General features: G+C 40.5%; 1 protein-coding gene across 2 annotated transcripts in view; it reads right to left on the bottom strand.

Moving 5' to 3' along the window:
* Phf12 (PHD finger protein 12) overlaps positions 1 to 20,755 on the bottom strand; it is a 40,488-nt gene that overhangs the window by 13,001 nt on the left and 6,732 nt on the right. For both annotated transcript variants that reach the window (XM_074046492.1, XM_074046493.1), the window contains exons 3-6: positions 7,135 to 7,207; positions 4,172 to 4,565; positions 2,166 to 2,286; positions 1,067 to 1,199 (exon numbers count right to left, since the gene is read on the bottom strand). In XM_074046492.1, coding sequence (XP_073902593.1) covers positions 1,067 to 1,199; positions 2,166 to 2,286; positions 4,172 to 4,565; positions 7,135 to 7,207 — 721 coding nt within the window. The remainder of the gene's footprint in view (positions 1 to 1,066; positions 1,200 to 2,165; positions 2,287 to 4,171; positions 4,566 to 7,134; positions 7,208 to 20,755) is intronic.

The raw sequence follows: 20,755 nt of genomic DNA on the forward strand, positions 1-20,755 counted from the left end.
AATATCTCACCTGATGCAAAGCTTCTCCTTAAGATTTTGAATTGGGTAAACTGTTTTTCTTCCCTCCCCTTTCCCTCTTTTCTTTCTTTCTCTCTCTCCCTCCACACATGCTAGGCAAGTGCTCTACCATGAGTACAATGCCATTCTTAGGTGGCAACATTTTAAATTTGGAAAGGATGCTCTTATGAGGGAGCACCTCCTCCTGAAGCTTCTCCCATTCTACCTTATCAGTGACTGCCTGAAGTCTTAACCCTCTTGGAGACTGTAAACAATAGCTCTGTTCAGTGTGGAAAACTTAAGATTCTTGGAAGATAAGACGATTGACCCTTATACCATTCACTCATTTATTCATTCAAAAACTTACTTGTTGAATACCTATTATGTACCAACACAAGGTGGTTATAAAGGATTAAACAAAAGGCTGGTGAAGTGGCTCAAGTGGTAGAGTGCCTACCTAGCAAATATGAGGTAAGGTAAGAGAAGGGAAACAACAGACAGATGTGGTGGTACATCCCTGCATTCCAGCTTCTTGGGAGGCAGAAGTAGGAAGATCTTGAGTTCGAAGCCAACCTGGGCGAGTTTTTAAGATCTTATCTCACAAATAAAATAAAAACAAAACAGCTGATAGTGGTAGAGCATTGCTTAGGAATTGTAAGGCCCTGGGTTCAATCCCTAGTAATGAAAAGGTAAAAAAAAAAAAAAGGGAAAGAACCTAATTTGGTACATGGGACATGTGTATTACAGAAAGTCATTTACTTCTTCTGAATTTAAACAAACCCTCCTTTTAGAGCTGTAACAGCAACTGCTTATTTCACTGTGGGAGAATATACAACCAAGCATTAATGGCTTAAATCTGTCTGTGCAGCCAAAACAGGTACTGTGGGACAAGGCGAAATGCACAGCTGAGGTATGTCAAAACAGAGTTGAGTAGGATTGTCTGTAGAGACCAGCATCTACGAGATCATAGTGAACACTGACATAAAGCTAATCTTAATATACTTTCTATTGAATTAGTCCATAACCCATCTGTGCCTATAGTAGATTGACTGAAAGCTGCTGTGCTTACCACCACATGTTCAATGTGATTTGGACACATCCATCTGCCCAGGGGCATGGCAGTGAGCGGTGGCTCAAGGCAGTCCATGTGAAACAGGAGTGGGCAATAATCACACTGGATAAGTGGGGCCACGCGGCAACTCCTACAAAAAAATAAAAATAAAAAAAATGTAAAAAAAAAAAAAAAAAAAAAAAAAAAGGTCATTTCTGAGACAAAATGAGAAAATTCAAACTAATTCTGTACTTCTGTACTGTGGAACAGTCTCCCTTTCTTAATCCCAACAAAATTCTTCCACATCTCCTTCCTTCAAGGATTCCTGACTCCTGATCAGAAAGGTGGATAAACAAGAGGGCCACTGCCAGGCTTTCCATTATTTTCTTTTTTAAGAAGAATGTGTCTTGTGCAGACATAAATGTTCATTTGGAGTATGGTTAAAATGACTGTCAGAACAAGAATGGTCAATGCTCAATACCCTCTGTGGGGGAAAGATGGCCAACTCTGGCTCTGATCTTATAGAAAGCAAATACCTCATTTAAAAAACCACTAGTAACCTTTCTAGATAAGAATCTTAACTACATCAAAAAAAGATTCTGCATGAAGCACTTGGCAAAAATGACAACCAGAGGGCTGGGGTATGGCTTAAGTGTTAAGAGTGCCTACCTAGCAAATATAAATCCCAGAGTTCAAACCCTCCAGTACTGCCAAAAAACCAAAAACCAAACAAACATTTCAGAGAGGTATGTGGAACAATGATTTTGTAATTATTCATGTAAGCATGATTCAAGGAGGGGGCTTAAGCAAATGTCGATTATAATTTGTAACTGTAATACTACTAGCTAAACACCTAGTGCTTCATTTTAAGTCCAAGTTTTCTTGTTCTAGTCTCTATCAACACAGTCAACAGTACTCTTGTACTGTGATTCTTCAAGGAATTTGTCATTAACACATTAAAGGCTCTGGTCAATTAGTTGGTCAATCTCTTTGCATTCATACCATCAGAGCATGGGTCATCCACATTTAACATAAATGGTTTGGATGAGGCGATGGGAGAGAGAAGCACATCATTGGCTGAATATAAAGAAAAGTCCCTTTGTATGGAAGAAAATACCTGTTACATGTGAAGCAGACTTTGACCGGTAAGGGAACAAGACCATTGTGATCTAACTCATGCTGTGTCTTCTTAACATTTTTCCCTGTGGTCTCCTCCTTTCTTCTCCTCTTGCTAGAACCTACAAAAGAGATTGGTGGTGCTGAACTGTCCCTGGCTTCAGAGTTTCTTGCCTGGAATATGGAAATAACATTATGTGAAAGAAACAGATCTCAGCGAAAACATATGCCATGGCCCAGATATATGGATCCCTCCTGAGGCACCCACGGCTGTAAAGTGAGAGGGGAAAAAAAAAAAAAAAAAAAAAAAAGACAAGAAACGAGGAAAAAGGAGACTTAAACCTAAGTCAGAACTGTGGTATAAAAGTCACCTGTTTTGTGGCAGAAACACATGTTTACAAACATGAAGTCATCAGAAACCTGTGATAGATACTGGAAACCTAAGAAATATAAATGCCAAGTCAAATGGTCAACAGGACTATCCTTTGGAGGTAAGTAAGGAAAAGACTATAATTTTACCACATTTTTACATAAATCAGAAAAGCCCTGATTCCATATGCATCCTTTTAGCTTGCCACCAATTTCTCTTTATCTTGATGGGGGGGGAGGGGGGAGATAAATAAAACAAAACCTAAGCCATAGAACCTTTGTGGTAACAATAGAAGCTGTGACTTGATACCTACCCCAAACTACAAATGAGAGCTCTGACCCAGTAATTCCAATATTAGAAATTCTTCCTATAGATATACCTACACATCTAAAGTTATTTGAAGCACTACTTTAGTAATAAAAGATTAGGAACAACTTCAGTATCAATTAATAAGAACTAGAAACTGGTTAGATCATCATGGCACATCTGTACAATGGACTATTATGGAACCATAAAAAACAAAAAACCCTGAGGAAAGTCTATATTATTATGTTAAGACCTCTAAAGAATATTGTAAAGTAAAAAAACAAGGTGTAGAATAATGTATCTAGTATGTTATTTAAGGGAAAATATAAGCCTATAGCTGTATTTGCTTACCCACGCACAAAAAAAATCTAAAATGTCACATAAGAACCAGTCACTGGTTATCTGTGAAAGGTATGAAGGTAGACATCAGGAGAGAACATCTTTCTCTGTAAGCCATATATATGTATGTATGTATATATATACATATATATATATATATATATATATGGTTTTTTTTTTGACTGGGGATTACCTGTTAGGCAAGCACTCTATAACTAAGCTACATTCCAACATCCCTCCTCCCCATCTTTTTATTTTTGGAGTCAGGGTCTTGCTATGTAGCCCAAGCTGGCCTTGAACAATCTTAATTTTTTTTGGTGGCACTAGGGTTTGAACTCAGACCCTCACACTTGCTAGGGCAGGTACTCTTACCGCTCGAGCCACTCTACCAGCCCCTTTTTGTGATAGTTTTTTTCGAGATAGGGTCTCCTAACTACTTGCCCAGAGCTGGCTTCGAATCACAATCCTCCTGATCTCAGCCTCCTGAGTAGCTAGGATTACAGGTGTGAGCCACCAGAGCCCAGTCAGGCACTGCACTCTTAATCTTCCTGCTTCTGCCTCAGCCTCCAAAGTACTAGAATTACAAGTGTGCACCACTGTACCTGGCTTATATATATTTTAAGTTTTTTTTTTTTTTGGGGGGAACTGGGGTTTGAACTCAGGGCTTCACACTTGCAAAGCAGGCACTATGCTGCCTTGAGCCATACCTCCAGCCCTATTTTTAGTTTTTGAACTATGTGACTGTATACCTATTCTTTAAAAAAGAAGACAATGAAATGGGGAAGGTACAGGAAAGGAGTTTGTAGAATCAGAAAATGGAAAATTGAATAAGCACTGTAATAGCTAAAACCTTCAAAGATCTCTAAAGGCAGAGCCAAGAATAGGAACATGAGACAACAGTTACAAGGGCAGTCAGCACTGATCTTCTGCTGGGTAATAATCATTTGGGAAAGCTGGGATGGGGAAGGAGATATGATGATGGTGTGGCTAACCTGGTAGTGCAGTGGTACAAGTCAGTTCATTGGGCAACTGAAATTGGGTGGGGTTCCGCTCCATGGCAGCAGCAATCAGCAGCTCAAAAGGCCGCCTCAGCTGGGGCTGCACATAGTCCGGCTCTGCTGCAACTGGCTCCTCGTCCACGTCAATGATGTCCTCATCGACGTCATTCTGCTCAGAGGTGGGGGTCTCTGTGCTGGCATTGGATGTGGGGGTGCCAGGCCGGCTGGCTCTCCTTTCTAGGATCCGGGCATGGGCAATGGCCTTGAGTTCAGTTTTGCTAGCTGATCTGTCCAACAAGTCAGTGTCACTGCTGGGGGATGTAGTCCGTTTGCCAGATTTGTCCACCAGTCCATTGACATGACCCAGCTCCTTTTTCTGCTCTCGTTTCTGTACAAATGAATAGGTGCGCCCATCATGAAAAGTACCACAAAATAGAAAGAAGGATGTACAATATCCTGTTAGATCACTAATCAAAATTACAAAGTCCCTTACATATCCCAGAATCTACCTAGGGACTGGGACACTGGTCTGTTAAAATTGACACAACTATAAAAAAATTGAACTAACTAAAGCTGAGAAAACTATTACAGCAGGGAATCACTAACAACATGTAAAATTAGAAACAACTATGAAGATTATACATCATTAACTCAAACTCACCATATGACATATAATATCTACATACAAAGTATAGAACAAAGGCCTAAAAAAATGAACATAGTAAGAACGTGACCAACGAGGGCACTGTTGTTTGCCTCCTGATCTTCTGAATGGTTTTAAAAACGTTATTCAAAATAAAGAAAGTCTGCAAACGCAGAGGTAAAAGGTAAAATAGTTCAATAGAGCTCCCTTCTCAGGGAGATTGGGTGCTACCATGGAAGACAATTGTGCTACAAGCTAGAGAGGTGATGTGTGGAGGGGAATGACCTAGCAATAAGGGTGTCCAAGAATTGTGGCTTTCAGTGTTTCAATTTTATCTAGAACTCTGAAAGTAACACTTCTTAGAAAGTGGGAAGCAGAAAAAGCTGAAATGTACTCAGTAGAAATGGATGACTGATAGTACGTTTTTCCTTCACAAATAAGAGTAGCCAAAGGAAGATTTCACACTGGTTTCCAGTTAGGAGAGCTGGGATCTTGTCCCAGTCTGTCACCAATTTTCTCTGACTTTGGGTGACTTGTGCTGGTGGAGTGGCTCAAGTGGTAAGGACACCTGCCTAGCAAGCATGAGGCCCTTAGTTCAAACCCCAGTGCCACCACAAATAAGTAAAAAAATAAATTAATTTAAAAAACAAGATATGAAGTGAGACCAGTAAAGCCTTTCTATTCCTCTGATGGATATATGATGTTGGTGAAGAGGGTCCTATATATGAAAGGGACAGCTCTGAGCTGGGGGAAGACTTTGCTTCTACTAGGAATAATGATAGGACCTGAACATCAGAGGTCAATGAGGCTCAGAGGATGTATCTTTTTCATTTCAATCCATTACAGTGTAAATACAAGAGGCCAAAGGAGAGTGGTGTAGAGACAGAAAAGGCAAATTTGGCATCAATAGGCAAAGAGGTCCATGTGAAAGTAGGCCAGAGCAGCATCTCAGGAAAAACACCCTATGTTAGAAAAGGCATACTATAAGCCCTAGCAAGTAGCTCTGTTTCTAGAAAACCAAAGATAAGTATTAGACTTAGGAACAAGACAAAATTTGCCTCAAATCTTGGCTCTGCTGATTCCTTTCAGTCCTTGGGAAAGTTATTCTACATTTCTCAGTCTTAAGTTTCTTCTTTTCTAAACTGGAGATCTACTACTGGCCTACCTAGATAGCAGCATAGATTGAGATAACGTAGTAAACATGCCTGACATAATGTTAGTTCCTTTTCTCTATCTTGATGTCTTCTCCCTCAGCTGCTCTCAACACTTTTAGGCCCAGCTTCTTTGCATGGCAGGTTTCCAAAAGGCTTCCTGAATGGCAGGTCTGGCCCTACTCTAATAGGGGATGCACAGGAAAGGATCTTAGAAGGTGGATAGGCCTGGGTTGTAGACATTATAGAAGAAATTGAACTATAGCTGCAGTTAGGTGGTTGACCTGACTCCAACTTGCTTTTTAATGGGAACCTTTGTGCGCATACTGGAAAAACAATGGCTGCCCAATTGTTTACCTTCTTTTTTAAAGGCCAAAAACTGTTACACACATAAACCACAATCTCTGAATCATCTCCTCATCCTGTTTCTGCAATCAAGGAAGTCATCACTCATTTGACATCATGTTCAGGGGCCAGGAAAACAGCGGTGATGTCACAATAAAGGAAAGTTGCTTTGTGTATAGTATGGGGGGAGACTAATGGGGTGGCTTGCAATTCATGAATTCTAACCCACAGTCTATAACTTGAAGGTTGGGTCAAACATAATCTGGGTGGAAACACACTACTTCCTTTTTTGATAAGAGAGAATTTAGCTCTTGCTCCCTGTGAAAATTTTCGAAGTAGAAAATGAACCATGTTTATAATTCAGCCACTACTGACTTAACAAAACTGAGGGAAGGGGAGCTAAGGAGGCAACTGGGGTACAAATGGGTTCAAAATCCTCTCTGCTGATACTACTATCCAATGACTTTTATTTTGGGGTGAGAGAAAAACCCTTTTTCATCAAACTGGAGAAGCAGCCATGGGTAAGGCTGTCACATTCAGGCCATTTACTACGAGAACATTAAAAATAAGATCAGACTACTTCTGTCACTAGCAACTAATCATGGCTTAGTGAGTTAACACACTTCTGGTCCCCTTCAGTGGCCCATGTTTGGATTTTAGGACCACTACAGTCACTACAGGGAGAATAGGGAGATTCTAGGGCTGGAAGAGACAAGAAGGGATGAAAATGCCTTCAAGGCCAGGCCATTTTAGCTCTAGAGTATCAGTGCTCTAGATCTGGCATCCTGAGCAAAGCCTTCAGAAAGCAGCATTATTACCTTTCGGCGAACAGTACACCGGTGACACATCCACTCCCCAGGAGGCAACATCTCTTCACTCAGTGGAGGGTTACTGTGGGGAAAAGACAAGGGCAAGACTAAGTAACTAACCCTTGGATGCAGCAGGAAAAAGGCTGGGTAGTTTTGGCACAAGCTGCAAGTCCCTGAACTATTTTGGCTAGTCCTGTAGTACTGCTTGAGTTCTGTCATCTTTAAAATGCCTACTGGTGGCACACACTGGTAATCCCAGTATTTAAGAGGCTAAAGTAGGATTGAGTTCAAAGCCAGCCTGAGTTACACAGCAAGATCCTATCTCAAAAAAACAAAAACAACAACAAAAAACCTTAAATATTTATAATTCCCTAAGGAATGATCATTCTTCTCACACCTTAGAAAAAGGAGTCAATTCCTTATCTATTGACACTAGGCTTACAGGAAAAGGTATAAGGAACTAATCTGGAGCCTGGAGAGTCATTCCTGAACTCTGTACCAAGAGATCTTCTATACTATTTTAATCCCTGTCACATAAGTCTTCCATCTTTCCAGACCTCTTTTAGGTGCTGTTCCCCTAGTTAAATTGAAAACTTGTTATTTCTTCTTTTGGAGTAACTGTCATCTAGGAAAGCTGTATCTGTCAAAACTTTACTTGTCTTTTAAAACTTGTGGGTTTGACATGGCTGCAAATTCTTTGTTTAGTTTCCTAGACACAGGTAGTTCATTTCCCTCCACTTGAATTGAGCGTGTCTTATGACTTATTTTGACCAACAGAATGCAGCAGAAGCAACATGTTGTTACTTCCAAGCCTCAGCCTTAAGAGATCTGTAGATCCCACTTTTATACGATTGCAATGTTCCATCTTAGGGCCCTGTTGTCATGCCATGAGACGCCACATGGAAGAGACTTGTGGGGCTCTAATCAACAGCTTCAGTTGAACTTCAAGTCAATAGGTAGCACCAACTACTGCTGTGAGTAAGTCATCCTGGACATACCAACTCAATCAGTCTCCAAACCCAAATAATTGCAGTCCCAGTCAATATGTTAAACAAAAAACCATCCAGCTGAATCCAGTCAACCTTCAGAATTGTGAAAGATAATAAATAACTAGTTTCTGTTTCAAGCCACTTAAGTTTTGGGGTAGTTTGTTATGCAGTAATAGATAACCAGACACAGTTCCTCTTGTGCCACTTACATGTTTAGTTCTCCTTTGGTATTTATGCTTTGCTTTGTGTGACGGTTCTTTTATTATTATTTTTTATTAGAAGGACCAAGACAATACTGTACCTCTTCCCTCTTTGTATCTTTACACTAAAAATTGTGTACATGGTAGTCATTTAGTAAGTCAAGACTGAATAAAAAACAGAGCTGTGTAGAATTGGGCCTTACAGATAGTCCAGGTCACTGATTTCCATTAAGGTTATACCAAGAGCCATATAGGACTTTATTAAATCCTTGGGAGAGTCATATTTATATGGCTTGTACAACAGATACTTTGTTCTCAAAGTGCTTTCCGCAAGTTAGTTGCAGTAGCATTTATTAGAAATGCAAATTTTGAGGCCAAATGAATCAGAAACTCTAGCAACTCGTGTTTAACAAGCAAGTCTAAAGATGATACTGCTGAACACCAAAGTCTAAAAAACACTTTTAGATAGCAAAAGGCTACATTTATGTTTAAGTAATTCCTTTCTTAAGCTCTTGGGGTCACCTACTTCAAGTAGTAAGAAAAATTTTCTTCAAAGAAACAAACATTTATATGTGTGTATGTTTTACAATATACCTGGACTGGCCTTTAAGTCCTAGGGCTTACTGCCATGTTACTTTACAATTTACCTGAAGCAGCACTTTGGCCTGGCAAATGTTCCTAGCTCCTGCTTTGCTATGTTTCCCTGGAGCCCTGAGCATACATGTCAGATGCTCACCAAGCCTTCACAGCTCATTGCTTCCCTTCCTCTGTTTCCTTAGTGGAATCTCAGGAGGATGCTTACTAGGAAGCAGAAAACTGGAGACACAGTGGTCTATTGGGACAGGTCTCCAAGCCCTAGAGGACCACAGATGAATGTTACCTATAAACTCTTCCCTAGTTCTCATCAATGTATTTCTGCAACAGGCCTCATCCAAATTAATGAAACGCATACATGTCATTTGCAAAGGTCTACAGACTCTGCTATGCTTCAGCAGCTGTCATATTAAAATTAACCCTGAAGGCTGTCACTTCCAATTCTGTTTTTCATCATTTCTTTTCATCTTCCCACTGGCATTGTACCAAGATATCCTAAATCAAACAGAAAAAAGAAAAGGGCAAGGCAAAGTAGTATGGGCTTAGATCTTTCATCAAGCTGTGAATGATCTTTGAGCCAACCTTCACGCTTTCTTCAATCTATTCCCAACAATGTTGATAGTGATTATTTAAAACACAATTCTGAAGCAAGGCATGGAGAATGCTTGGAATCCCAACACACAGGAAGATACAGAGTTTGAAAGATAAAGAGTTTGAAGCCAGCCTGGGCTATATAGGAAGGCTCTGTTTCAGTAAAAGCAAACAAAATCCCACAATGTGATCATTATCACTCTACTGATTAAAAAGCCCCTTGATGGCATTGTCCCCCCACCCATTATAAGATAAATTTGAAGCTCCTCAGTATTACAGGTAAGACCCCTATGGCCAGGATCCTGCCTCTTTCTCTAGTCCCACCAGTCTGATAGCTCATTATACAGCCCACGCTGTTTCTCATCTCTGTGCCTCTACTCATTCCAGTGCTGGAATCTACAATCATGCACGTCTTCTCCTACTCCTTCACCTGGAGAACTCCTTATCTTTTGAGGAGTCGTCGCATGTCAAGATTCTCTCCATAAAGCTTTTCTGACAGCCCTGGTTCCTCATAGCGTTTCTCTGCCACTCAAACTATTATGCACCCAAATCCCCTTCTCTATGTTTCATTTATCTTTGTACCTCCACACCATGCACAATGCCTGGCATGTTGTGGATACTCAATTTACGCTTTATAGAATAGGCTTTTAGGAAGTGAGTACAAAACCTCCAACGTCATGCAATTGAGCAAGCACTTGTTTTGGTCATTAAATCACACATGAAATTACCTGTCTTCCAAGTCACAAAACAATGAGAATACAGGAGTCAAAACATAATCTATGCTGGGCATAGTGTGCACACCTGTAATCCTAGCTATATAGGAGACCGCAGGTAGGAGGATCTCCCAGGCAGAAAGAGAGAGAGAGAGAGAGAGAGAGAGAGAAAACAAAAACACCCCCAAACTGGCATTAAGATGCTTTCAAAAATAGTTCCTTATTGGTTTCTAAAGGATCACTTTAGATACCAAAGATCACTAGAGATACCAAGTTTAAAAACACCTTTCTCAGAATTCTAGATTATAGCCACAGATTCCTTTTGTTAGGTATGCCCTAAAGCATGGGGAAGGAGTCATGAGTTTAAAGAATAGTCCAAGGAAATTCAAATGTTGTCTCAAAGATGAATACCCAATATTTGTAAGAGTAAGGCCATTTTGTTACTTGTCAAAACTTGCTGCTTTCTTAGTTTATATTTCTTCACAGCACCAAGCACTTCCTTTCAAAGTTTTTTGTTTGTTTGTTTTAGTGGTAGTGGGGTTTGAACTCAGCCTGCAGGTCAGTGGTCTATCACTTCAGCCATATCCTCAGCCTTTCTTTCAAGAAATTTAGAATACAGTTTTCAATTCAGATGAAAGGGCTCAAGAAAAGACAGATTGTTACTGGGGTAAGCTCAGGAACCAGTTCCAAAAGAAGCTGTTTGCTCCATAGCTGATGGGGAAAAGATTCCAAGGAGAAAGAAGATTCTATAGCCAGACTACTCATGCACTCACTCTAAGGACTTCCACTTCAGCTACCTAATTCAAAGTTCCTTGCAGCTAGGAGCTGCTGGCTCATGCCTGTAATCCTAGCTACTTGGCAACCTGAGATCAGGAAGATCCTGGTTTGAGGGCAGTAAAGGCAAATAGTTTTGCAAGACCCCATCTCCAAAGAGTCAGAAGAAAATGGACTAGAGGCATGGCTCAAGCAGTAGAGAGCTTGCTCTGTTATCAAGAAGCCCTGAGTTTAAACTCCAGCCCCACTAAAACAAAAACCAAGCTCTTTCTAAGTACTGTGCTCCCATTAGTTTAATGTGCAATTCCAAAACAATTATATATGCATGCAAGGTCTTTAAAGTATGAGATGCCTGTCAAGAAAAACAAAATTCCGCAGGGCTGTAGCTTAAATGGTAGAGTACCTGTCTAGCAAGTGGAAGGTCCCGAGTTCAAACCCCAGTACAAAGAAAGAAATAAAGACAAGATTCTGCCCCAGTGCCCTCTCATCCTTATATGTCACTGAAGACAGGGTGCTGGAGGCCATCCTTTATAAAAGGAAATCACTAAAAGTTAAAAATCAGGTAACAGTAAGTTTATTGTCAGAGTTTTAATTGCTCAGCAGTGAAAACCATGAAAAAGCTACGAGCTAGTGCTGCCTGTAAAGACATCAGTATGCTTCCTAATCACTAATGCCTAGAAATAGGAAACTGATAATTTCATCTTCTATCTAATGTATTACAGTTCACAGTGTTTTAACAGATACTGTTATTTGATATTTACTACTACTACACTATGAGATAATTCTTATTTCCATAGAGCCAGTAATTAAGAATTGGAACCTAAATCAGTTTCCTGGCTCTTTCCAAACTTGAGACCAAGTTGTTGGTTAAGAACCTTTAGTAGTGTTGTGGGCCAGTGTCAAGTTCTTGCCTTCACAGGTCAAAGAACTGGCTCATGAGGCAGTGGATTGACTTGTGGGACAAGGTTGACACACAAAGTAGGACTCATTAGAGAAAGAAAAGGCTACAGCTAGAGCAGTACTGTGGAGCCTGGAAACCTGTGTCTCCCTGCTCAGGTAAAGGCTGGGGCTTTTTATGGACGCTTTAACTCTGGGTTAAGGTAAGTGTTAGGTGGGTTTTTTCCATTGGCCTTGGAATCATGTGCATGCGTGCACGGGTTCTCTTCAATGAGCTGGTCTGTTTGCCCCTCATGGTGGGAAACAACCTTGAGGCATTCTATTTATCAGCCCCATGCAGATTTATGAGGCCATGTGTCTCCTCCTCATGGTGCAGGGCTCATAGTGCTCTGCATGGGGGATGGGATACTGACTCACTCATCTGTCCTTTAGGTTCCCAGACACAACAGTAGTACTCTTATTTCTGGGGAACACAGAGAAATACTCAGCAAGGTACTTCCTTAACCTTAAGGTCAAGCATTTCCTTCTACATCAGTCAATATTTATTGAGTTCCTACTGCTTACTAACCAATGCAGTAGGTACCTTACTGGAGGATGAAACAAAGTGATCAACTACCCCATTAAAAACATAGCCTCAGGGACAGGACCAAAGTCATTCATCCAAACATTTACTGGAGACGTACTTTATTCTAGGCAATGTTTTAAGTGCTGGGATTTCAAACTTGGTCCTTCCTTTATTATAGGCCAGAGACAAAGTGAAATGGACATTAGTAATGAGACCACATACAATCAACTACAAACTGATTCTTGCCATATAGACCCACATAGGTCATTTGGTATCTCAGGTGATAATAGCTTTTTCCCTACATTCTTTTTCTAATTCAGAGCTATTAAGCAAATAGTACTTTAGCCAGTGATCCTTTACAGACAGCAAAGTTAAGGAACTCCCAGATTCAGAAGGAAGCCATAGCTTCAGAAGTTTATTTCTGCATTTTGAGAACTACCTGATAAAGGTAAGGTTCCGGGAATGGGAACATATTTCTTGCAGTGGATGTTTAAATCCATTTACAGCACAATAGTGTTTGAACCTTCAGCTTCTTTCTAAGCACTGCTTATCCTAGGAGGATAAGCTTTGGAATAGCTTCTGTACCAAGGCTGGCTTGTTTGGAAATTTGGTAGCTCTTTTGCCAATAGGGCAAGGACGTCTACTTTATTTTCTGATTTTGAAAGAACATGGCCTGTCATGCTATGAGACAGGCACTATCTCCACAGGTAGAGAAGAGAGTGACTTGTGAGGATGGAGCTCTTGCAGAGTATCTTCACTACTGAAGTTTTGTTTCCTTTCAGATCACTTGTTAAAAAGCTTTGGTGTGCTGGACACTGGTGGCTCACATCTATAATCCTAGCTATTCAGGAGGCAGAGATCAGGAGGATGGAGGTTTGAAGCCCACCTGGGCAAATAGTTTGCAAGACCCCATCTCAAAAATACCCAACACAAAAAAGGGTTGGCAAAGTGATTCAAGTGGTAGAGAGTCTGTCTAGCAAGTGTGAAGTTGTGAGTTCAAACCCAGTACCACAAAAAAAAAAAAAGCCCTGATCTGCAATTCCTGGCCAGAAAGTGACTGAATTAACTTCTAACTCATTATTTATTATAACCACTACCTGATCTTAAAGACATTCTGTTGGCTATAAAATAGTTCATAAAAGCCAGGTGCTGGTGTCTCATACCTGAAATGCTAGCTTATAGGCTGGGATCAGGAGGCTCTTGGTTCAAGGTCACTCTGGGCAAAAACTTCATGAGACCCCTACCTCCAAAATAACCACAGCAAAATGGACTAGAGGTGTTGCTCAAGCAGCAGAGTCTCTGTTTCATAAGCGCAAAGCCCTAAGTTTAAACCGCAGTCCCACCAAAATAAAGTTCTGAATCTCCAGAGATTATATGTTCAATTGAAGGAGATGCCTTTTAGCATTTGGTGTGGCTCTCTGTGAGGGTGGAGAAGGCCTACAAACTGTTAACAATAATATCTCTACACAAACCAATTAGAAAGCTGGCCAAGAAACATTAATTTTTTTCAAAACTAAAACTTCCTAAAGCCAACCACTGCTGAGTAACTCCAATGTAACCAGGCTCCTATAAACAAATCCAAATGGGCCATCTCTAGATGGATGTCTAGAATGATCTGTTTCTGGAGTCATAAGAATACCACAAACACACATCCCAAAGTCTGAAGCCAGATGATCACAACTCACAGGAAAAGGATGGAGTCCGGTTTTAATTTAGAATGCTTCTTTCATTCAGTAAGGAGGCTGCAGCTCACCACTGTAGGTGGAAGATGTCGGCAGTTGTCATGGTTCTTGGATCTTTAATTAAGAGAGCCTATTTCAAGTCCTATACCAGTGTGGTTGATCTGAGTCTAACCTCACTCATCTCCCTAGCCTATTAATACATGTGAACCCCCACGACATTAAAATTTGCTTCAGATTTAGTTGTCACCAGTGGGGCCTGTTGCTTTATGGCACTGTGTTAATTACATCCAGTGCAAGCAGTTTTTTCCATATGGAACTGGAAAGGGAGAAGAGGGAGGGGAACAAGAGAACAAAAGGAAGAGGAGAAAGGGACACTTGAAGCAGAACGACTGCCTTTTATTTCAGAGAACTTTTTTTTGTTACAACATTCAGATAAAAATGTATTGGGCTCTAGACTTTTAATATTATTATTAAATAGATGCGGTTATTGATGTGTGCCTTGCAACTGTCCGTCTACCTAAGTGACAATGACATTATAAAACTTGAGCCAATGGCAGCCTGAGAGACATGAAAAATATTTAAGAACACACTCCATTTTCTATTCCTGGGCTGACAAAATAGTCAATGTAATACAAATACTTAATAGGAACACTATACAAACATTCTATCTGTACACAATATACCAGGAACCTCTCTCCAATTCTCTTGTAAAAGAGGTCAGTCACATGAACTGGTAAGGTCCCTCCTGTCAGAACCCATCAGTCTCCAAGAATCAAGCTCTCTAGTCATTTATAGCAGTTCCATTTGAAATAAAGTATCAGAGTAGAAAAATTTGACTGTCCCCACCTTTATCTGTATGTCATTTACCTTCTTTTAGTGGGGGAAAGAGGTATTGGTTCATCAAGCAAATGATAGCACTGACAGTTTTGAGTTTTAATTTCACAGTTCATGCATCTCATCCATCCATTCAAGGTCCTCACCAGATTAAAATCCTACAATTACATTTAGTGGCATTATAAAGAGCAACAGTAAATGACAATACACGCTCAGGCAGGCCTATTCTCTCTTAGACTGGTCTTGCTGTACTTAGCACAGAAAAGATATTGGTAGTAGCTAAAATGCGGAGTAAGGTGATAGGACCACAGTCATGCCTCAGCCTCCAGGCAGCTATCTAGACCTATCTATAAGTTCTTTAGAAAGTAAGGCATTTATAAACTGAAACCTGCTATGTCTTAGAAAAGCTAAGAGGTGCTAGGTGAAGTTTAATTTGGAAAAAAAACTTTTTTTGAGAAAGGGTCTTAAGTAGCTCAGGTGGCACTGAACTTGTACCTTCCCTCCTCAGCCTCCAGAGTGCTAGGATTATATGTGTGTGCTGTTATGTTTTTTTTCCAATTTAAGTTAAAAGCCATATTAACACATCCAAATTTAACACTATGTTTTTTTAATGTGGTACCTTGAGCCACTTTACCAGCCCTTTTTTGATGAAGGGTTTTTGTTCGAGATAGGGTCTCACGAACTATTTGCCTGGGCTGGCTTCAAACCATGATGCTCCTGATCTCTGCCTCCTCAGTAGCTAGGATTACAGGCATGAGCATCCAGCATCCAGCACAATGTATGCTTTAAGAGAACAAAAGTTAACGAAATTTAAATGTCAGGAGAAGCAGCAATCTTCGTCTGGACCCTTGTGTGGGTGTCAGCTTTTATCTAAAAGTGTGGCCTACCTTTCAAAGGCAAAGATGATGGCCATAACAGAAGGATATTGAAAGACGAAAGCAGAAAGTTCATTGCGTGCCTGAATCTTAATGCCTTATTCTCCTTCTTTTTAGCCACTCACTCAAACACAGCTAATGCCACAAAGTACATAAAAAATACAAGGACTGCTGGGTTTTTTCATGCAAAGCCTCAGTGGCAGTGTTAACAAGGAAACCAATGAAGTGCCAGGCTACTACAAATGCCCCATTGACAAACTCAGCTAGTTGCATCACTTCCACAAGCATACAATCCTTTCAAACTAGCTGACTGTGCCCCCAAGTTTTATCGCCTTCTATGTAGAGCTGGCTATGGCATCCTCCCAGCAAAGGACACCTGGAGAAGAATGCTACATGTTAGTGCAGGGAAAGAAGGATGAAGGGAGGTTACAGCACTTTATACCAGATGTTTGTTTCTACTACCTTTTCTACAAGCTGGGCTCAGTGCCACAGGGCCTGATCTATCATTGGTCTGGGTTGGCTATTGCAATCCTGGCTTCTTCATAATACCAGAGGGGCTGGCTGAAACATTTTAAAAAGGGGCTTCATTCATTCATTTTGTGATAGATGCTACCTGCTTTGGAAAAGGTCAACATTCTGCCCTCAATAGTTGTTTTCTAATATTCCTAGAGAATGTTCCTTTGGAAGGAAGAATCAACAATTGCAACTGAAGAGTCTCAGAAGTATAAAAAACTAAGTACTAAGCTGGGTGCTGATGGCTCAGTCCTATAATCCTAGCTACTCAGGAGGCAGAAATCAGGAGGATCAAAGGGTTGGCAGAGTGACTTGAGTGGTAGGGTACCTGCCTAGCAGTATCAGGCCCTGAGTTCAAGCCCCAGTACTGCAAAAACAAAACAAAACAAACAAATGAACAAACAAAAAACTAAATACTATTCTGTTGCTAAAGCTTATTGAACCACCAAGAAAAGAGAACTAGCCAATCTGGGCTGATTACAGGTATTGGACTTAAAATTCTATAAACGTTTGGAAAACTAAAAACACTAACAATGGCTTTATTTAAAAATTCAACCTATTCTAGATAGCAAGTTTCTAGTTTTAAGACCCAGTTGCTTTTCCCTAAAGAGAGATTTCTGCTTCATTTATCCTCTACTGACAGAGTCTAAAAAAACAAAAGAGGAGAGAAAATAGTATTATTTGGGCTGTAACAGTATAGGGCTCATTCCTTCCTTCTTTCACCCTTACTGTCTCCCATCCCCCAATTCTACTCATAAACCTCAAAGCTCCCCACCCTTTGGGACTGAAGTAATCTCCTGGGCATGCTGTCAAACTGTGCTGTCGTGGTTTGATGCCACAGCTAAGTGCTGACTTGGGCTTCCAAAGCCTCCAGTTTATACCCCCAGGGACCTATTTAGGAATTGAATATACTTCTCAGAGATAGAGAGCCATAATTTTTCCCTTTGGCCCACTTTTCTTTCAGATGGTCCTTAACCTTAACTTAAAAGTATGCACACAAATGTTAAGATTTGAGGAGAGCCCTTTAAGAAATGAAGCAAGCATATAAGCCTTGGACATAAGTTATTTGCCATAACTTAAAAAAACTGTATGTTCTTAACATACAGCTTATTTCAACACCAACAAATCACAGCTTGCAAAGGTGTCTGATATCATAGAATTAGGCGTTTCCTTCGGTATGGTAGTTTGTTCAGTTAGAATGGTTATGCCAAGCAAAACAGTGAGGACCACAAAGGAGGGATAAAGCAGACAAAAATGATAAAAGCAAAAACAATGTTTATCAAAAAGCCAAAATTAGTGACACAATTCTCTCTATATTTAAGATGATGCTCTTACAAAAAGTGGCAAACAAGATCAAGGAAAGTTAAAGACAGCCTACCTACTCAAAAACCATTTAGAGAGATTCATGGAGTATAATTTTTATAATGTAGTCTGACCAATAATTGATGACTTTCTATTAAAAAAGTTCACCATAAAGCTTCCCTCTAATGTTACCAAAGTTTTGTTAAAACCAAGAATCAGCAGAACCCTAGCTGATGATTCAGTGAATGTGGGAATTAAGAAGTTCGCTTATCACAGGAGCCACAGGGTGGTGGAAAAAAAATCAAGAGCAAGTTCGTGTTGCCTGATTTCATATTGCAGAAACTAGTCTAAGATTACTCAAAGTTCTTGGCACTTCGCTTCAGGAGAAAAAATAATATTCCACCTCCCTTTGCAGGTCACAACTGAGTAAAAGCCTGCAAGTATGCTGGTCTTGTCACAAACAGGGTTCCTCCTCAAACTCAAGCTTGCTAGCAATTCTGAAAGGTTCCCCTGGCTGGCCTGGAGGCGAAGCGATGTCTTTAGGATGTGGTTAAAAATCAAACTTGCAGAGTCCTCCCTTGCTCACTCAAGTTGCTTCTTGTTCTTCTTCTTCTTCTTTTTTTTTTTTTTTTTTTTTTTTGCAGTACTGGGGCTTGAACTCAGGGCCTACACCTTGTGCCGCTCCACCAGCCGTTTTTTGTGAAGGTTTTTTTTTTTGAGATAGGTAGGGTCTTATGGAACTATTTGTCCTAAATGAACCACGATCCTTCTTATTTCTGCCTCCTGAGTAGCTAGGATTATAGGCTTGAGCCACTAGTGTCTGGCAAGCTTATTCCAAAAACATCCTCATGCACAGTCCAGACCAGTGGGAAAGACTAATGCTAGGTTCTGGCATGGAGTTTCTCCCTCTCCGTGTTGTTACTCTATGTGTCTTTTGTCTTGTGAAAACTGGGAAACATTTCCTGGGAGATGTCCTGTACAATTTGCCAGAAAATGGGAAAAATGAAAATTAAACACTGAAGTGATTAACATATAGGAAAGCAAATGTAATTAGGGAGAAAGGAATAGTCACCTCATATTTGTATTAATGCAGGTATCATTTCTGTTCCTTAGCAAGAGTTTATCTTTGCATGTCTCTCACTTTTAATACCACTAGGTATCAGGCAGAAGTGAGAGGAAAAGGGTCAGCTTTTAGCTTTTAAATACTTTAATGAGTACTTATTCATTACAATGACAGCAAAAGAGAAGCAGCAGCAGCTGGGAATGACCAAATCAGCAAATGATAGTAAATTTCACCAATCTGCAAGGTACACTTGAAATTTACTTACTGAATTCAACAACTGCTCTATGTAGTGATGTTTCTCCTTGCTGATAGGTCAAAAATCAATGACTTCTCCTTTCATCAGTGTCTATTTTTCTCCTCAGTTTTCCCTACCATACAAATGTGCTAAAAATCCATCTTGTTTCTTATTTGTTGAGATCTACATTGAGAAATAACCCTAGGTTTAAATGAAGATTTTTGACATCTAGAAATAGCAGGCAGAAAAAGGAGTCACCTTCTCATTCTTCTTAACTGCTCTCAAGTCATGGGAAAAGTAGTAAGCTAGTGACCTGTGCATGTATCCTGGGCATGGTGACAAATCCGCAATAGCAAAGTGCCTTTCTGAAGTTTGGTCTAGGACTTGTACTGAATACAATGTCCTTCTCTTTCAGGAAACTGGCAAGGGGACAGCTGTACTCCTGTCCTGTGTCTCTTGGGAGGCTAGCATTATGTAGAGGTGCTTTTATAAGTGTTACTCCATTGAATGGTGATGCAGCTGACCATGTTGTACTCCCAAGGGCCTCAAAGTCAAAAGAGGAGTCCAGTGGAGGGGGAAAAACAAGCATTTTTTTTCTTTTCTGGTGACTTGAAACTCTGGTTCCTTAAAACAAGAACGGTGTCTGTGCTGCGTTGACATGGCAAGGGGTATGAGAAGTTTCTAACAAGGAGGGAAGCTTACTTAACCACACACCCAAGGAATTACTGTGTATGTGCTGAGGGTGGGACAAGGTGAGATGGGGGCTGGTGGAGTGGCTCAAGTGGTAGAGTGCCTGACTTGCAAACCCCAGTGCTGAGGGAAGGAGAGAAGGAGGGAGGGAGGGAGGGAGAAGGGAGGGAGGAAGGAAGGAAGGAAGGAAGGAAGTTAGTTGAAGCGGATTTGAACACTCTTGCCTATAATCAAAAGCATACAACATCTGCCAGGTGCAGGTGGTGTGTAAGAGTGGCTCCTAGCTACTTAGGAGGCAGTGATCAGGAGGATGGAGATTGGAAGCCAGTTCCGGGCAAATAGTTCATGAGACCATATCAAAAATACCCAACATAAAAAAGGGCTGGTACAGTGGCTCAAATGGTAGAAGATGTACCCATTTCTATTAAGAAGCAGGACATGTGCCAGATGCTGGTGGCTCACACCTGTAATCCTAGCTACTCAGGAGGCAGAGATCAGGAGGATCGAGGTTTAAAGCCAGGCCAGAGAAATAGTTCTGCAAGATCCTATCTTGAAAATACCTAACACAAAAAGGGCTAGGAGTGGCTCAAGGTGTAGGCCCTGAGTTCAAGTCCTAGTACCACAAAAAAAAAAAAAAGCAGGACATCTGCATTTCTAAGTAGCAAAAATCCTCTTCAGAGCATTAAGCAGACTATTTCATTTATGAGCTATATAAAATCTTCAAGCAAGTATTCTCTGCACTTTGGCTCCCTATTTATAACTATCTAGGTTTACATAAAGACACAAATAAACAGGTGAGCATTCTACAGTGCATAAACAACTTTTTGATCTTGCTAACCCAGCTCCAAAAGACAGCACACTAATTGATCTGGAGTTATTTCCACTCCAAGCTGTTACCAATTAAAACCTTCCTTGTTAAGCTAGGGGCCTCCAAGTGTGAGAAGTGCCTGTACACTGAAATTTTCTATTGTGGCTGGTGAGTGCCTAGTGGGCATCCTGCCTAAAGACAGGTGGTGAGTTTTTTGTTGTTGTTGTTGCTTGTTTTTTTGTTTGTTTGTTTGTTTTAAATACTTCCTCTAGGGTACCTTCCAGCCTTAGACTTCTTTGCTAGGA

The sequence above is a fragment of the Castor canadensis genome, chromosome 11 (assembly GCF_047511655.1).
Source record: "Castor canadensis chromosome 11, mCasCan1.hap1v2, whole genome shotgun sequence".
Lineage (NCBI taxonomy): Eukaryota > Metazoa > Chordata > Mammalia > Rodentia > Castoridae > Castor > Castor canadensis.